Here is an 18,006-nt window from a genome sequence, read left to right on the forward strand (position 1 = left end):
TTCAGGCCGATAAGCTCGAACCCAAAGCGGATAAATGCATCTTCATAGGACAACCCAAAAACAGTTGGGTATACCTCCTGTCTCAGATCCGAAAGCAATAAGGGATTGTTTCTAGAATCGGGTCCTTTCTCGAGGAAAAGTTTCTCTCGAAAGAATTGAGTGAGAGGATGGTGGAGACTTGATGAGGTTATTGAACCGTCTCTTCAACTAGTGTGTGACAGGGCACAGGGAGTTGTTCCTGTGGCACCTACACCAATTGAAGTGGAAGCTTATGATAGTGATCATGAAACTTCAGATCAAGTCACTACCAAACCTCGTGGGAGGACAAGGATGCATACTACTTCAAAGTGGTACGTAACCCTGTCTTGGAAGTCATGTTGCTAGACAACAATGAACCTACGAGCTATGGAGAAGCGATGTTGGGCCCGGATTCCGATAAATGGCTCGAGGCCATAAAATCCGAGAGAGGATCCATGTATGAAAACAAAGTATAGACTTTGGCAGAACGGCTCGATGGTCGTAAGGCTATTGAGTACAGATGGATTTTAAAAGGAAGACGGACAATGATGGTAAATGTCACCATTAAGAAAGCTCGACTTGTCGTTAAGATGTTTTTCCGACAAGTTCAAGGAGTTGACTACGGTGAGACTTTCTCACTCGTAGCGATGCTAAGAGTCTGTTGGAATTATATTAGCGATTACTGCATTATTTATGAAATCTTGCAGATAGGATGTCAAAAACATTGTTTCCTCGACGTTTTTTTGAGGAAAGGTTGTATGTGATACAACCGGAAGGTTTTGTCAATCCTGAAAGATGCTAATAAGTATGCAAAGCTCCAGCTATCCTTCTAAGGACTGGAGTAAGCATCTCGGAGTTGGAATGTATGCTTTGATGAGATGATCAAAGTTTTTGGTGTATACAAAGTTTATGAGAAACTTGTATTTCCAAAAGAAGTGAGTGGGAGCACTATAGAATTTCTGATAAATATATGTTGACATATTGTTGATCGGAAATGACGTAGAATTTCTGGAAAGCATATAGGGTTATTTGGAACTAACAGCAACCGTCCGTCATGGCTGCAGGAGGGCCTCGTTCTTGGTCCAACCAACACGAGATCGCTAGGGTGCACTTTGAGCTCGTGGCTTATGTCCAGCAGCTTTGCACTTGCATCGCCTTCGGCGACGAGTGCAACATGGACACATCATCCACGGTGTCCATCGCTACTGCACGCGGTCAGACAAGAATCATGAAAAGCGGTATGGGGGATGAAAGTTATCCGGTTTGAGAAGTTGAGGGACCATGATTTGCCGGTTTTGAAGTTTAGGGATTATTTCTATATTTTCAATAGAGTTGAGGGACGAAAAATATACTTTTCCCTTTTCAATTTGCAAAGAATTATTGAAAACATGAACAAATAATGGATGCCAATTATTTTTTGAAAATATTCACAAATTTTGAAATTCTAAACAATCTTAGAATTTGCGAACAAATTTTGACAATGTGAAATTTTTTTGGTATAATCAATTTATTTAATTGTGAACAAAAATTAGAAAATAGGAATATATTCTGAATATGGGAACATAATTTTCAAACTACGAACGTTCTTTGAAATCAAGAATTTGTTGGAATTCCGAATGAATATTTGGAAATTCAAAAAGGCTTGAAATAAAAAAGGAATATTAAAAAGAAATAAGTAAAATAATAAACAAGAAAGAAACAAAGAAAACAGAAAGAAGAAAAGAAAGAAAAGAACTAATAAACACTCGGAAAAAACCCCAAAACTAGTAGAAGAACCCGGTTCTGGGAACCATTTGCCATCTTCCCAAAATCGGCTGGCACCCACTGTTGTCACGCTCTGAGTGGGCCGGCCCAGATTCCGCGCTCGGGTGGTTTGCATGTGCATTGCGTCGACAGTTCAACGCGGAAATGGACGCTCATTGCGTCAAGTTGAGAGCTCCTCCCTGGCGCCTTCAGCGCTCGTTGGCGAATGCAACGCCTGCTGCGTAGCCTGACTGGGCCTGGCCCAGTAACGCTCGCTCACTAGCTGGCTCCTCCTGCTCGCCCGCTCGCTGCTGGCTCACTCGATCGCTGCCCCCCGCCGCTCCCTCGATCCCTGGCTCCCCTCAATTTTTTTTCTATGGCTAAATTGCTACAGAACGTACTCATTTTCTTAAGGAACAAAACCAGTTGGCTAGATTTAAAAAAACAGATGGCTACAATACATACTCTTGTGCTTAGAAAAAAGTTCATCGATTTTGAAAAAAGTTCGTTGAATTTTCCAAAAAGTTCATCAAATTAAAAAAAACATTGAATCTGAAAAATAGTTCATCAAAATTCAAAAAAGTTCATCAAATTGAAAAAAAGTTCATCGAATTTGAAAAAAAGTTCATCAAATTTCAAAAAAGTTCATCAAATTTGAAAATAGTTCGTTGAATTAAAAAAAGTTCATTGAATATGGAAAAAGTTCATCAAATATGAAGAAAAAAAATCAAATTTGAATAAAGTTCATTGATTTTGAAGAAAAAAGTTCACGAATTTAAGAATTTTTTTTATCAAATTTGAAAAAAGATCATTAAATTTGGAAAATGTTAATTTAATTTGAAAAAAAAATCATTCAATTTTGAAAAAGTTTGTTCAATTTGATAAAAGGTCATCAATTTCGAAAAAATTCAATGGTTTTAAAAACTTTGTTTTAATTTGCATTAAGAAAAAAAGAATAAAAAACCAAACAAAACCATTCCCCATAAAAAGAACAATGATAAAGGAAAAAGAAAAAGAGAGCAAAGAAAAAAGAAATAGAAAAAAGAAAAAGACGTAAGATGAAAAGACGGAAGAAGTTTCTATTGAGCACGTAAGGTGGACTAGCAAAGTGGTTAGCGTAGCGTGTATTAGCCAGGAACGGACAAGAACAAGTGTACAAAGGGGTGTGCGCCCTGTACGAAATGCACTGTGTTCGGTGCTTAAGGCACCGAATAGGATTCAGCCGTCAAGTTGCTGCTGCTTCGCACAGAGGCAAGCGACCTAGCTATCAAGATGGGCCGGTCCAATTACAAGATTTGTGCTACAGTGTCCGGTTTTGGAAACATTCTGGAGGTTTCTGACCGGTTTTGGGAACCTTCTAGAAGCTTCTTGAACCGGTTTTTTCACTAGCCTTTTCTTTTTCTTTTTTCTTCTTTCTTCATTTTTCTGTTTATTTATTTCATTTTTATTCCTTTTTCCTCTTTTTTTATTTTCTTTTTGTTCTTCAGAATTTCAAATTCTTTTCAAAAGTTCTAAAAAAATAGAAGTTCAAAAATGTTCTTGTTATTAATATATGTTCACAAATACAAAAAATGTTCTTCATTGTCAAAAAAATGCTTGCATATTATAAAAAAAAGTGTTCTCTTTTCAAAAACAAATACATAAGTTCAGAAAATGTTCAACTTTTCAAATTTTGTTTAGGGGTTTCAAAAAATGTTCCCATTTTCAAAATTTGTTCGCCAATTTCGAAAAAATGTTCATGCTTTCAATTTTTTTGGTAGCTCCAAAAAATGTTTCCATTTAAATAATTGTTTGCAAATTCCAAAAATATGTTTGTGCTTCAACTTTTGTTCGGGAGTTTCAAAAAATGTTCGCTTTCTAATAAAAAGATTGGATTAAAAAAAGTTTCTAGGTCTCAAAAAATGTTCTGAATTTAAAAAATGTAAGGAATTTCAAAAAAATTTCATAAATTTCGAAATTATTTGGTTTCTCAAAACATATTCGTTTTATAAAAAAATCTTGAAATTTTTAAACCCCTGAAACTCGGTTGCTACAGGACACTGGACATACAAAGCCCGTCTACCCGGCTCGCTACATCGCTTGCTATATGGGCCGGCCCAATAGGGAGCGCGCCTGTGCGATTGCTCGACTATTCGACGCAGCGAGCAGCAAATAGGAAATCGCCCATGACGGTTGTTTTCGGCTACGAATGGAGTGCCTGGGCCGTGGGCTGTGGGCTGCTACTGGTAGCCGAATGACCATGCGCTAGTTAGTAGTCACGAATCCCTCAAAGAAAACTAGTCACGATTTATGGGGACCTCCTATTTGGTGCCTTCAGCGCCGCCGAACCCAATTGGCGCCCGCTGCAGCGCCCTGGTGGGGCGGCCCACTAACGCACAGCGTAGGCGAAAAAACACCAAAAAATATACTTGCTGCAGCGACGATTTGAACTCACACCATTGCAATGCCGCACACGCTTGGCTAACCACTAGAGTTACCTGTGTACTACAAACAGATAGTACAGCGGAATATTTATGAAACAATTGCAGCCGTGCTGTTCCAAAATTTGGAAGTTCACAGATTTCAAACAAAAAAAGCTCACAAACAATCAAAAGAAGTTCACGAATTTGTTTAAAAAAATAAAAGGTTCACATATTCAAAAAATTTCATGAAAATTGAAAAAAGTTCACTCATCTGAGGAAAGTATCACGGATTTGAAAATCTTCATGAAAATTTTAAAAAAGTTCACTAATTGAAGAAAAGTTCATGAATTTGAAAGAAGTTCACTTGAAAAGGTTCATTAATACTTGCAAAAAGTTCACAACACACAAACTAGTTCAAGAAAATTGAAAAAAGTTCACTGATTTGAGAAGTTCATGAATATGAAAAATAAACATGAGTTTGAAAAAAGTTCATGGATTTGATAAAGCGCACAAAATTTGAAAAGTTCATGAAATTAAAAAAATTCACGAATTTGAGAAAAATCCATGAATTTGAAAAAAGAAAAAGTTCATGGGTTTGAAATACTTCATGGAATTTAAAAATAGTTCATGCATTTGAAGAAAAAAGAAAAAGAAATATGAAACTAGTTCACGCATTGGGGTAAAAGAAAAGAGAAACAACTAAATAGAACATAACAAAAATTGGTTCAGAAAAACCAAGAAAAGAAAACGGACATACCTGCCACACATTGTACGCAACAAGAAATGAAAAGAATGAAATTAGGCGCAGGCAGTTACCTAACCAGTTGGTTACTGCGCGTTGTATTTAACCGTCGGGTCGTGAGTGATTTATGTGCATTGTTCTACGAAGAAAAGGGAACAACAGCAAAAATGTGCAACAAAACAGAGCATTCGAGAATGTGGAGTATCGATCACCGTACCCTTCACATGTAGCCAAGGTCGATCTCTCAGTTTTCTCTCATGTGCTGTAATAAATCGTTACTCTGTTTGGTTCATTTCAATGAAATGGAGCCGGGGCAGATGTCGTTTTCCTCAAGAAGAACTTCTCGCATGCTAAGCGAGAGCTCTACCTTTTGAGATACATCCCCATTGATAAAAACAGGTTCATACTTGATTCTACTCCGACGCTTTCACTTATGCCGCATGTGTACATGGCCTTGGAATCGGTTGTAATCTCATGCTAAACTATCTTTTTCTATCAATGAAAAGATACGCACCTTGCATATTTTTCGTTAAAAAAAAGAGCATGGCGGGGCCTACGAGCGGACATCGCAGTCTGACGTGGCCCAAAGATACCTTTGCAATGCCTATCCAGCTTCCAGGCCGAATAAGAATTGGAATCCAGCGCCCCACACTCCCTCTCCTACAGAACAAATCCAAAACGTCCCGTCCCTGCATTATCACGGCCGACGCATGGTTTGGACAGGACAACATGACACGTCCTCTCAAAATTTCCAAGCCATTTTGAAAATGAAGGTTATGTACTATATACTTCAAAAGGGAACAAAAATAGAACAGCGAAACAGCTGCCTCAAGGAGAGAAAGGAAACTTGGACAAGCAATGTCCCGATAATTCTTCGTCACAGTTTCGTATTTGGAGTTTTTCGATCTGGTTTTCCTTACCAATTACTCCCTCCATTCACAAATATAAGATGTTTTATTAACTTTTTTAAAATTGAGTGTATATAGACACGTTTTTAATGTGTTTGTTCGCTCATTTTAGTATGTATGTAGTCCATTGAAATATGGAAAACATCTTATATTTGTAAACAGAGGGAGTGGATTGCTATTATTTTGTTTGATTGATGAATATCCATAGCTCTGGGCGGTTGCTTAATGAAAAAAAACGTATTTCATGACTAATATGACCGGTTCAAATCGCTTGCACCATGCAAATATAAATTAGGTTGGCATCTGGTGCTTGAAGTCGTCCTAAATGAGAGAAGTAAAGGCAGTGAAACTGCTGCCTAAAGGAGAAAATTTCATCCAGCTTAGTGAGCTTAACTAGGGTAGTGAGGTTTAATAAAATCAAGCAATGCGCTGCATAGCTAGCATGTTGCATGGATGGATACCACCCATCGTCTCGCACTTCTCCGCCAATCATCAGTAGTCCTTACGCGGCCATGTGACCCATACCAGCTCTGCCTGGCCAACAACCGATGCTTGCAAAATGCCAAGCAGAGGTCGGCCGCCAGCTTCCCTTCCAAAAAAACACAGAGTGGCGCGAGGCCAGCTCACGGGCTATAAAATTGGCATGCAGCGCTCCGATCATTGCATCACAAAGCAACGCACCAAGTAGCCACGTCGCGCTTAGCTGGGTTCCAAGTGAGCTACTAGGTACGCAGTGACTAGCGGTCACGAGCGCGCGCCCATGGCTTCCACGTCGACGAGCTTCGTGGCCATGGCGCTCGTCATGGCCGTCATGCTCAGCACGTGCCATGCCGCGCGCCTCCTCGCCGACGTTCCGGCCTTGCCCACACCGATGCTGCCCCCCGTGCCCGTCGTCCCTACAGTCCCCGCCCTGCCAGGCGGCGTCGTTCCCACGGTGCCCACCGTGCCGAACGTCCCGACGGTTCCCACCGTGCCAGGCGTCCCGAAGGTGCCGACAGTTCCCACCGTGCCCGGCGTGCCGACGGTGCCCACCGTGCCAGGTGTGCCGACGGTTCCAGTACCTGGCGCCGCCCTGCCGACCATCCCGGCGGTTCCCACCGTGCCAGGCGTGCCGACTGTGCCGGTACCTGGCGCCGTCGTGCCGACAGTACCCACTGCGCCGAGCGTGCCGACGGTTCCCACGGTGCCAGGCGTTCCGACGTTGCCTATGCCGTCCGTCCCCGGCGTGCCTACCTTGCCGCTGCCGCCTATGCCGTCCATCCCCGACCTGCCCAAGGTGCCACTGCCTCCGATGCCGTCCGTCCCTGGCGTGCCCAAGGTGCCACTGCCGCCGGTGCCGTCTATTCCCGGTGTGCCGGCCGTGCCATAGTTCCTTGCACCTCCACCGTCGACGGACCAGACGTACGTACGTGCCCACATGCACGATTTACGAGTGTAATAAAACTGTAACGTCCAACCACCATATGGTTACTTTAACTTGGTAGTATTTGTTTGAGCAGCACTTGTGTCTACGTGTGCAAGTAAAAAAGAAGTACACCCGCTTGTGTACGTGTGTGGTATATCTTTTCGATGGGTGCGTGTGGTGTGGAACTGTGGATGTGTGTACTGTATGCTTGTACGTTTATGTGGTTCAAGACATTGTTTGTGTAGGAAAAGGGGTATTGCTCCATTTATACGTGTGCCACTGTATAATATTAGTTTCATTTGTATCTATATATACACTATTCATGTAGATATAAGCTTGAGTAGTTTGCTTTAGGTGTATGTATCTCAGATTCAAGAGCATATATGGAGCTAGAGAAAGCTTTCAAATTATTCCAATATTATATAAATTTGGTTTTTTTGGGTACAATATATAATGATCATATGTTTTATATGAGTTCTGCTAAAGAATATTAACCAATGGAGTGGGGCGTATTGGTGACCGGGCTCCTGAAATTTTTGAAAAATTCAAACTTTTAGTTTCAAAAAAAATATGCAAGTATACAAGGATGATATGTATATGTGTGTAAAAAAATCATGATGAAATACCTTGAAATGTGATCTGTACTAAAAGCAAATTCATGGACTTTGAGAATGAATAGTATCACTAGATGATCCATTGAACTAATTAGCGCAGAGACCAACTCCAACCCGAAAGCTAACTGGACTATTTGAAGGGTTTTTTTCCTCAACTGTCTGCAAATGATTCTGTTCATATTACGTTTCTATTTACTTGGCAATAATCATTGCCCATAACCCACTTTGGCGATTTTTTTTATGACATGAGACTTTGTTCATGATGGATCTTTTCCCAACTATCTACAACTGCGCAATGACCAATTACAACTAGAAATTAAGCAAGCTATTGGTGACACATTACTTTTGATTTATCTGTACTAATGTATGACTATGCTTCTTTGGATGATTTTCTTAAGCAGGGGAAATCATTAGGGAGTGTTGAATTAATGATATGTCTAAAATGTATCTATAACTTTTTATTGTTTCATACTATTATATTATCACTTTTCTATACTTTATAACCTTTTATATTATTATTTTTGGACTAACCTATTAATTAGTGCCTAGTGCAAGTTGTTGTTTCTGTATTTTTTTGTCTCGCAGGAAATCAATATCTACAGAGGTCAAAATACCTTGCCGATTTAATACGTTTTATTTTCGGGCAACGAAGGACCGAGGAAGCTTTGTGGGAGATCGAGAGGACCTACAGGGAGCCCACGTAGCTGGGGGTAGGATGCGCCCCTAGGTCATGTGGGGCCCACCTACACCGTCTTACGTCTACTCCAGTGCCATAAATTCCTATAAATAATGAAACCCTCTAGGATATTTTCATACAATTTGATGTTGCAAGTTCTTGTTTCACGAATATCCAATCTGGAAGTCTATTCCGGTGTTTTGCTGGAGGGGGGATCCATTGTTGGAGGCTTATTTATCAATCTTGCTGCCTCCATGACCATGTGTGAGTAGTCTCATTGGGACCTTAGGGTCCAAGTAGTAGCTAGATCTCTCTCTCTCTCTCTCTCTCTCTCTCTCTACCATGTTCATGTGAGTTGCTTCACATGATCAGGATCAATTCGATGTAATCGGTGGTCTGTTTGTTGGGATATGATGAATTGTCACTTTATGATCAGATTGCTTATTGAAATCAATTGAATCTTTTGAGGTTTTCTTGTAGTATAATTAAATAGTTTTGCATGCTCTCCGATCTATATATCTTCTCTGGCAAATTCGATGGATATTATTCAAAGGGAGTGGTGCTTTGTAGTGGGTTCAATCTTGCGGTGCTCTAACCCAATGACAATAAGGGCAACGACATGTAGTGTATTGTTGCTATTAAGGATAAAATGATGGTGTCTCGTCATATTGATTGATGGTTTATTGTCTATGTTATGTCATCTTGCTTATTGTGATGCCCTGTTACTTGCAAACTTAATACATCGAGATGCAAAGCTAGATAGCGGTTTGGGGTAGAGTATTAGTTGTAGATGTAGTTGGATTAATGGTCTACTTATCATGGACGTAATGCATATATGAGTTTATGCCATGAATGATAATAATCATAAATAAATATTGTAATTTAATCCACACACAGCCTCAACAAAACCCACACACAGCCACCACATAGCCAGCCCAACTTTGAAAATAAAAACCAACCAACCCGGCCATTACACCCCACTCAAAACCCTTTTTTCTAGCCGGAAGCCCCATAGTGCAAGAACCCGAGAAAGATGCATCCAAGCCTAGGAGAGCTGACTGAAGATGATCATGAGGTGGTGGAGGTGAGGGGTGGTAGGGTGCGGCCGTAGAGAGCAACAGTGGCGAGACTTGGAGGGAGAAGTCTCAGAGGGCACCGACTGCGACATGATACTCGCTGGAGAGTACAGCCGTCGGCTATCAAACAAGATCCCGAAGTCCTGCAACGAGGAGTATGAGGAGGTGTTCCCTAGTGGTAGGAGTCGTACCTTCAACCAAATCATCGCTAGGGCGAGATGGACTGCTAACCTACATCCATAACCAATCAACCAGAGCTCGTTGGATGAGAATTCCTTACCCTTGATGAATCCTGGTGTAATAATCCTCTATGTATGAAATCATCTAGTTTTCTACGGATCCTCTATGTATGAACCCACTGATGCACCTGCTCTTTGTATGGACCCTTAATGAATTCAGTATCAGTGCCTACATGTGTTTAAACAAGTACTTTGGGTATCTTCTTTGGTCACCACAGTCTAACCAAACAGATCGTATGAAGTTTAGCCAAACCAATTGGTTCATCATAACACACCAAACAAGTAACATAATTTAATTTAGTACCACATAAGTATTAATGCCATTGCTAACTAACCTACTATATTCCTAATGTCTTACAATTATGCAGACTGACATTTGCTAAACTACCATTAAATGTAAAGGGTACCTCACTTGGCAATACTTAATTAGTGCTAGGTTAAGTGGCCAGTGATCAAGGAAGCACCAACAAAACAATGTCAATTCTACACTCTATATACCAGTATCACCGCATCATCTACTCTACTCTTCCATTTCAGTTACATGTGCTACATAGACACAATGACAGTTTTTCGAAACAACAAACCACTCCAACAGTTCTACATCTGAAAGTTCAATTCCACAAAATCTTGATCTGCTGATAACTTACCTGCACATAACAACCTGCTACTGGGACCCACCTGTCATAAGCCTACTTAAAACTTAACCATTCGGTCAATAGAGTTTTTTGAAATAACAAAAACAATTTTGTGATAGTTTTTTGAGAATTTTAAAAAGAGGACGTTTCTTTGGAATCCCAGCCCCAAAAGTTGTACTTTTTAGCTATATTCTTTGTTACATTGCATGTCAATGTGAACCCTCTTGAAAACTAAAGGCCAATCTTTCTACGGAGGATATGAAATAGTTAATGGCCTCTTTGATCCATATGAATCTAAAAAAAAACAGGAAAACAAAAGGCAGAACATTGTAACTTGTGAATGGGATTCCAATAGAGTATTGCACTGGTTGAATTTGCACCATATTGTGTGTGTTCGATTATAACATAGGGAATACAAAAATAATCTTTTCAAGCGGTAGTACTAAAAAGAAATATAGTGGAACAAATCCTTAGAAAAAAACTCTATATGGCTCAGCCTACAAAACAAACAACCCACATTGCAAAAAATACTTATGCTGCAGTGTGCAAATTTCTTATGAAATTGTTCTGACAACACATGTCCTAGTTACATAGGTATTATTGTTGGTATTGATGCATATATTTTCCCCCTTGTGGAATTTTCGAATTTCCATCTTCTCTTTTTTTGGGAGAGAAACCATCTTTCCCAATTTTTATAACATTTCAGGAACTTAAGATTTTCCAACCAATAAATTGTGTCGTACTATTGACCTTGTCTGTATAAACTTCAGCACGGTATTGACCTTGTGTGATCTATTCAAAGTCGCCACAAAGGCCTTGTGTGTAGGTCGCCTCTCCCACCGAAAGAATAATCGATCTTTACGAGATACACATGTGTCAAATCTAGGGTTTGATCTCTAGTGAGCTGAGGGTGCAACAACGCTTCTAATCATCTAACCACATATTACAGTTGATTATTTGATCAACTATGGCACATTGATATATACATTTTGTCATCTTATTCGCGAATGAGACAGTGGTGCCGATTTCACCTTGGAGCTTGGAGAAATATCCAAACTGTATATACGCCGAAGATACACAGTAGTGCAGTACTGCCAGAGCAAGGGCACCTTCGCGAGGCACCATGACGACGCCAGTTGAAAAATGATGGCAGGAACGAAACGGTTGAGCAGATCGAAGCTGCAGCGCCGGCCAGCTCCCCTCCTCACCTATACACAGAAAATTGTAGCTATCACCTAGGCCCTAGCTACCTCGACCACACAACACAAAGCGCTACCCTTTTTGGATTGACGACGCTCGCACAAACACTCTCAATCTGGCCAACAACCAACCTAATGTCCTAATCACAACGTTTACCCGGGGATATAAATTGCCAGGCATTGACCCATGTTCATACATCGCAGCAGAGCAGAAGCAACATCTTGCAACCAGCACACCGCACACGTACGAGAGAATACTATCTCTGACTAGTACAACCGCTAGCTCTAGCCATGGCTTCCAGCGCGAGCATGTTGGCCATGATCATGGCGTGCGCGCTCCTCCTGGCCGGCAGCACCTGCAACGCCGCTCGCAACCTGGCCGACACGACCCCCGCGGCTGCCGCTCCGGCTGCTAGCGCCGTCCCTGGCCTGCCGGCCGTGCCGACCTTGCCTGCCGTGCCCACGGACACGGTCACCCTGATGCCACCCATGCCGTCCGTCACCCTACCCACGGTGCCGCAGGTGACACTGCCGCCCATGCCCTCCATCGTCGTGCCCAAGGCGGTCCTGCCGCCCATGCCCAAGGTCACCCTCCCCACCGTGCCGCAGGTGACCATGGCGCCGATGCCCGCTATTGTCATTCCCAAGGTGACGCTGCCGCCCTTGCCGTTCGTCCCGACTGTGAACGTGCCTATGCCGTTCGCGGCGCCGCCCCCGTCAGCGTAGGCACGTCCACGCAACGGTGCTGTCGCCCTGTCCACATCTACGATAGGGTGCCGTTCGTGTGAGAGTGGCGCCAGGTCACTCCGTGGACACGACGTACATTTTCTTGCATGCAAGCTTGGTGTTTTATATGCGATGTATCACAGACTTCACAGTATCAGTAATTGTTGCCTTTCTTTTACGTCCCAGAGTATATGTATTGGTAGTGTTTGAATGTTGAGAATTTTGTCCCATTGTATGTATTTCTTGATCTTCTTAAATACAATTTACTATTTAAGATATGTTATCTTTGTCTTTTATAACTCTAATAATGAGTGATTGTACAATTGTCTCAGTCCTCTGAGGTGCTGCAAAATATAAGAGAGGTCATCTAGCTCTTTCTGAGCTAACCATTAGGAATTTTGTTTATTTTTTCCTGCACCAAAAGTAATAGTGAATTGCCCAAAAATTTAAAAGTGCAATTGCACCCCAAAAAATGTGACTGAAAAGTTGCAAATTGCACAAAGTAGTGCAATTACAACAAAAGGGATGATAACACGAAATAGTGCAAATTGCATAAGGGAGAGTAATTACAAAAAATGCAATTGCACTAAAATAAAAGTACGATTATACAAAATTTGCGCCAAAATATAAAAATGATTGAACCATACAATAGTGTAACTTCACCGAAAGCGCAAATGCACACAAGATTTTAATTGCTTACAAAAACTAGATTTGCACCTTAAAACTGAAGATGCACAATTTATTCCCATACACGATAGACAAAAACAACTACAAAAGATAGAAAAAATATAGGTGCCAAAGATAAATTAGTGAAACCCATTTGGAAACAAAAATAAACACAAACATTCATATATTTCTTTTGTAGGGGAAACAAACATTAGTAGTACTTCCTCGGTTCCAAATTACTTGATGTTCTCGTTTTATTCTAAATCAACCTTTTTAATGTTTACTATAATCAAGTATATTGAAAAGTATGCTAAGATTTAGAATATCAAATAGGCTGTAATCAAGTAGATATAGTATGCAAATATATTTTGTGAACAATCTAATGAAACTAATTTGGTGCTGTAGATGTTAATATATTTTTATCTAAGCTTATTCAAAGTTAAAAAAATTGACTTAGGATAAAGCTAATACTTGAAACAAGCTGGAACGGGAGAAAATAACAATGCAGCTTGATTTATTTTATTTTCGAGCAAACAATGTAGCTTGATGGTAAGGGCTTACTGACCAAGCTGGCAGTTGGCGGTGTCAAAGCCCAATAAGTTTTTCTTACAGATTCAGAGTTCAATCGGTGAGCATACTCAAAGGGAGTGGCAGATTGCAGATTCAAGGCCCAGTAGGTTTGCACGCTTTTCAAATTATTTTTCTCAAAGCACACAACAAACTCAGATCTAATTGCATAACAGCCACCCAGATTTTAGCAAATCCGCCTGCTAGTTCCTCATGTTTTTCTCAAAAATAAAGAACAACTCGAATAAATGCAGATCAATTAAAAACATAGAGCAACTTGAATATAAGTGCAAATCTGACAGCAGGAAGATTAACAGTCTTTTATTCAAAATCATTCGCGTTGGTTTTAGCAAACCTACATGCTTATTCCTCTTGGCCAAGTCGTCCATTGACAATGGATGCGACAAGGAAAATTTCGAAACTCCGAGTCTTCCTAAAGAAATAGAGTGGGTCACTGTTGGTTTGTGCACGTGTGTTCGATGCGCTTTTGTGATGTCTGCCGCCCCGTCGGCAGGAGCGGGTGTGGTCATGGTGTCTCGAGAATGGGCATGGCCCTGTGGTGCCATTGTTTTACTGATGATTTTATTCTATGAGTTGAGTAATTACAAGTTATTCACCTGCAAAAAAAAAGTTTTAGTGGGTTTGGTCTCATCTGTATCCCTTTTTACCTAGTTTTCCGTAATAAACTGAAAACAATTTTTTAAAACAAAATCTATATAAAAAAATGAGACCAACCCTCGTTGGTTTTTCTTTATAGGAGAAACTCCGTCAGCAAATAACAATGCAGCTTGATTTATTTTATTTTCGAGCAAACAATGTAGCTTGATGGTAATGGCTTACTGACCAAACTGGCAGTTGGCGGTGTCAAAGCCCAATAAGTTTTTCTTACAGATTCAGAGTTCAATCGGTGATCATACTCAAAGGAAGTGGCAGATTGCAGATTCAAGGCCCAGTAGGTTTGCACGCTTTTCAAATTATTTCTCTCAAAGCACACAACAAACTCAAATCTAATTGCATAACAGCCACCTGGATTTTAGCAAATCCGCCTGCTAGTTCCTCATGTTTTTCTCAAAAATAAAGAACAACTCGAATAAATGCAGATCAATTAAAAACACAGAGCAACTTGAATATAAGTGCAAATCTGACAGCAAGAAGATTAACAGTCTTTTATTCAAAATCATTCGCATTGGTTTTTGCAAACCTACATGCTTATTCCTCCTGGCCAAGTCGTCCATTGACAATGGATGCGACAAGGAAAAATTCGAAACTCCGAGTCTTCCTAAAGAAATAGAGTGGGTCGCTGTTGGTTTGTGCACGTGTGTTCGACGTGCTTTTGTGATGTCTGCCGCCCCGTCGGCAGGAGCGGGTGTGGTCATGGTGTCTCGAGAATGGGCATGGCCCTGTGGTGCCATTGTTTTACTGATGATTTTATTCTATGAGTTGAGTAATTACAAGTTATTCACCCGCAAAAAAAAGTTTTAGTGGGTTTGGTCTCATTTGTATCCCTTTTTACCTAGTTTTCTGTAATAAACTGAAAATAATTTTTTAAAACAAAATCTATATAAAAAATGAGACCAACCCTCGTTGGCTTTTCTTTATAGGAGAAACTCCGTCAGCAAATAACAATGCAGCTTGATTTATTTTATTTTCGAGCAAACAATGTAGCTTGATGGTAAGGGCTTACTGACCAAACTGGCAGTTAGCGGTGTCAAAGCCCAATAAGTTTTTCTTGCAGATTCAGAGTTCAATCGGTGAGCATACTCAAAGGAAGTGGCAGATTGCAGATTCAAGGCCCAGTAGGTTTGCACGCTTTTCAAATTATTTTTCTCAAAACACACAACAAACTCAAATCTAATTGCATAACAGCCACCTGGATTTTAGCAAATCCGCCCGCTAGTTCCTCATGTTTTTCCCAAAAATAAAGAACAACTCGAATAAATGCAGATAAATTAAAAACACAGAGCAACTTGAATATAAGTGAAAATCTGACAGCAGGAAGATTAACAGTCTTTTATTCAAAATCATTCACATTGGTTTTAGCAAACCTACATGCTTATTCCTCCTGGCCAAGTCGTCCATTGACAATGGATGCGACAAGGAAAATTTCGAAACTCCGAGTCTTCCTAAAGAAATAGAGTGGGTCGCTGTTGGTTTGTGCACGTGTGTTCGACGTGCTTTTGTGATGTCTGCCGCCCCGTCGGCAGGAGCGGGTGTGGTCATGGTGTCTCGAGAATGGGCATGGCCCTGTGGTGCCATTGTGGTGCCATTGTTTTACTGATGATTTTATTCTATGAGTTGAGTAATACAAGTTATTCACCCGCAAAAAAAAAGTTTTAATGGGTTTGGTCTCATTTGTATCCTTTTTACCTAGTTTTCCATAATAAACTGAAAATAATTTTTTAAAACAAAATCTATATAAAAAATGGGACCAACCCAAAGGCTAACCCTCGTTGGTTTTTCTTTATAGGAGAAACTCCGTCAGCACCGCGCGCGTCCGTGCCAAGACTTGAACTTGGATGGGCTGGCAGCAACCTCAGCTGCCCAACCAACGGGTCAACACCCTGTCCTCAAAACAAAATCTATATAGAAAGGGTAAAAATGCCGTGCGTTTGGAAAAGAAAGTAGGAAAACAGAGTGAAGCAGGTACGATACAATCGACCAGTGACTTGCAACTAGAGACACTCCCGTAGCATGAAAATCTATGATGCTACCAGCAGATTCTACAAGTCAATCCCACGAATGGCACTGTGTTTTGAAGATATACAATACCGTCAATGCACCTTCGCGCGAGGACGTGTGACTAAGGCAGTTGAGAAATGATGGTACGAATAATCATAGACGGTTGAGCAAATCGAAGCTGCAGAGCCGGCCAGCTCTTCACCTAAACCAAGAAAATTGTAGCTACCACCTCTACGTACCTCGACCACACAAAGCACCTCCCTTTTTGGACTGACGACGCACGCACAGACATTCTGAATCTGCCCAACAACCGACCTAATCACACGATCACTTCGAACTGTATAAATTTCCAGCCATTGACCCATGTTCATACAACGCAGCAGAGCACAAGCAACATCTTGCAGTCACCTGCTACACAAAAGAGAGAGAGAGAACCATCTCTCAACAGTTCTCCTTCGCTAGTTCTAGCGATATGGCTTCCAACGCGAGCATGTTGGCCGTGATCATGGCGTGCGCGCTCCTCCTCGCCGGCAGCACGTGCCACGCCGCCCGCAATCTGGCCGACACTACGCCGGCGGCTGCCGCTCCGGCTGCTAGCGCCGTCCCTAGCCTGCCGGCCATGCCGACCTTGCCTGCCGTGCCCACGGACACGGTCACCCTGATGCCACCCATGCCGTCCGTCACCCTACCAACGGTGCCGCAGGTGACACTACCGCCCATGCCCTCCATCGTCGTGCCCAAGGCGGTCCTGCCGCCCATGCCCAAGGTCACCCTCCCCACCGTGCCGCAGGTGACGATGGCGCCGATGCCCGCGATTGTCGTGCCCAAGGTGACCCTGCCGCCGTTGCCATTCATCCCGAATGTGAACGTGCCTATGCCGTTTGCGGCACCACCCCCGTCAGCGTAGACGCACCCACGCGGCGGTGCTCTTGCCCTGTCCACGATAGGGCGCCGTTCATCTGAGTGTGGCGTCAGGTCACTCCGTGGACATGGCGTACATTTCCTTACATGGAAGCTCGGTGTTTTGTATGCGATGTATCACAGTATCAGTAATTCTTGCTTTTTTTTTTACGTCTCAGTAGTATATGTATTGGTAGTGTTTGAATGTTGAGGGTTTTGTCCCATTGTATGTATTTCTTGATCTTCTTAAATACACACTATTTACCGTATGTTATCTTTGTCTTTTATAACTCTAATAACAGGATCCGTAAAAAAAAACTCTGGGTGAGGGTACAATTTTCACTTTCCTGTCAGGTGCTCCAAAATACTGTAAAAGAGAGGTCATTTAGCTCTTTTTGAGCCAGCCAAAGAAATTGTGAATTACAAAAATAAAGTGCAAGTTGCACAAAGTAGCGCAATTACTCCAAAAGGCAAAATTACACAAAATAGTGCAAATTGCATAAGAGAGTGTAATTGCACAAAATAAAAGTACAATGCAAAAGGTGTAGTTGCCCAAAAGAATAAATACGGTTGAATCATACAAATGTGTAACTGCACAAAAAGGCGCAAATGCACAAAAGATTTTTATTGCAGACAAAAATTATAATTGCTCCCAATAACTGAAATGGACAATTTATTTCCATACCCGGTAGACAAAAATAACTACAAAAGAAAGAAAATAATAGGTGCCCAAGATGAATAACTAAAACTCTTTTGGAAAAACAAACACAAACATTCTTTACTTTCTTTCATAGGGTAACTAACATTCTTT

At 41.3% G+C, this 18,006-nt stretch overlaps 3 protein-coding genes across 3 annotated transcripts; all 3 read left to right on the forward strand.

Moving 5' to 3' along the window:
• Positions 1-6,468: 6,468 nt before the first annotated feature.
• On the forward strand, positions 6,469-7,486 carry LOC125506050 (protein PELPK1-like). Its single transcript, XM_048670927.1, has one exon. It carries the CDS (start codon positions 6,574-6,576, stop codon positions 7,180-7,182), a length of 609 nt encoding a protein of 202 aa, XP_048526884.1. The 5' UTR covers positions 6,469-6,573; the 3' UTR covers positions 7,183-7,486.
• Positions 7,487-11,842: 4,356 nt separating this feature from the next.
• LOC125506051 (RNA-binding protein 12-like) lies at positions 11,843-12,661 on the forward strand. The gene has a single exon (XM_048670928.1). The coding sequence runs from the start codon at positions 11,949-11,951 to the stop codon at positions 12,381-12,383; it is 435 nt and encodes a 144-aa protein (XP_048526885.1). The 5' UTR covers positions 11,843-11,948; the 3' UTR covers positions 12,384-12,661.
• A 3,995-nt stretch (positions 12,662-16,656) lies between these two features.
• Positions 16,657-17,464, forward strand: LOC125506052 (protein PELPK1-like). Its single transcript, XM_048670929.1, has one exon. It carries the CDS (start codon positions 16,768-16,770, stop codon positions 17,200-17,202), a length of 435 nt encoding a protein of 144 aa, XP_048526886.1. The 5' UTR covers positions 16,657-16,767; the 3' UTR covers positions 17,203-17,464.
• Positions 17,465-18,006: the final 542 nt, after the last annotated feature.

Source organism: Triticum urartu, chromosome 5 (genome assembly GCF_003073215.2).
Source record: "Triticum urartu cultivar G1812 chromosome 5, Tu2.1, whole genome shotgun sequence".
NCBI lineage: Eukaryota > Viridiplantae > Streptophyta > Magnoliopsida > Poales > Poaceae > Triticum > Triticum urartu.

What these genes read in the sequence shown, in the direction of transcription:
- LOC125506051 (XM_048670928.1), top strand. Translation starts at nt 11,949, where the DNA reads ATGGCTTCCAGCGCGAGCATGTTGGCCATGATCATGGCGTGCGCGCTC.
- LOC125506050 (XM_048670927.1), top strand. Translation starts at nt 6,574, where the DNA reads ATGGCTTCCACGTCGACGAGCTTCGTGGCCATGGCGCTCGTCATGGCC.
- LOC125506052 (XM_048670929.1), top strand. Translation starts at nt 16,768, where the DNA reads ATGGCTTCCAACGCGAGCATGTTGGCCGTGATCATGGCGTGCGCGCTC.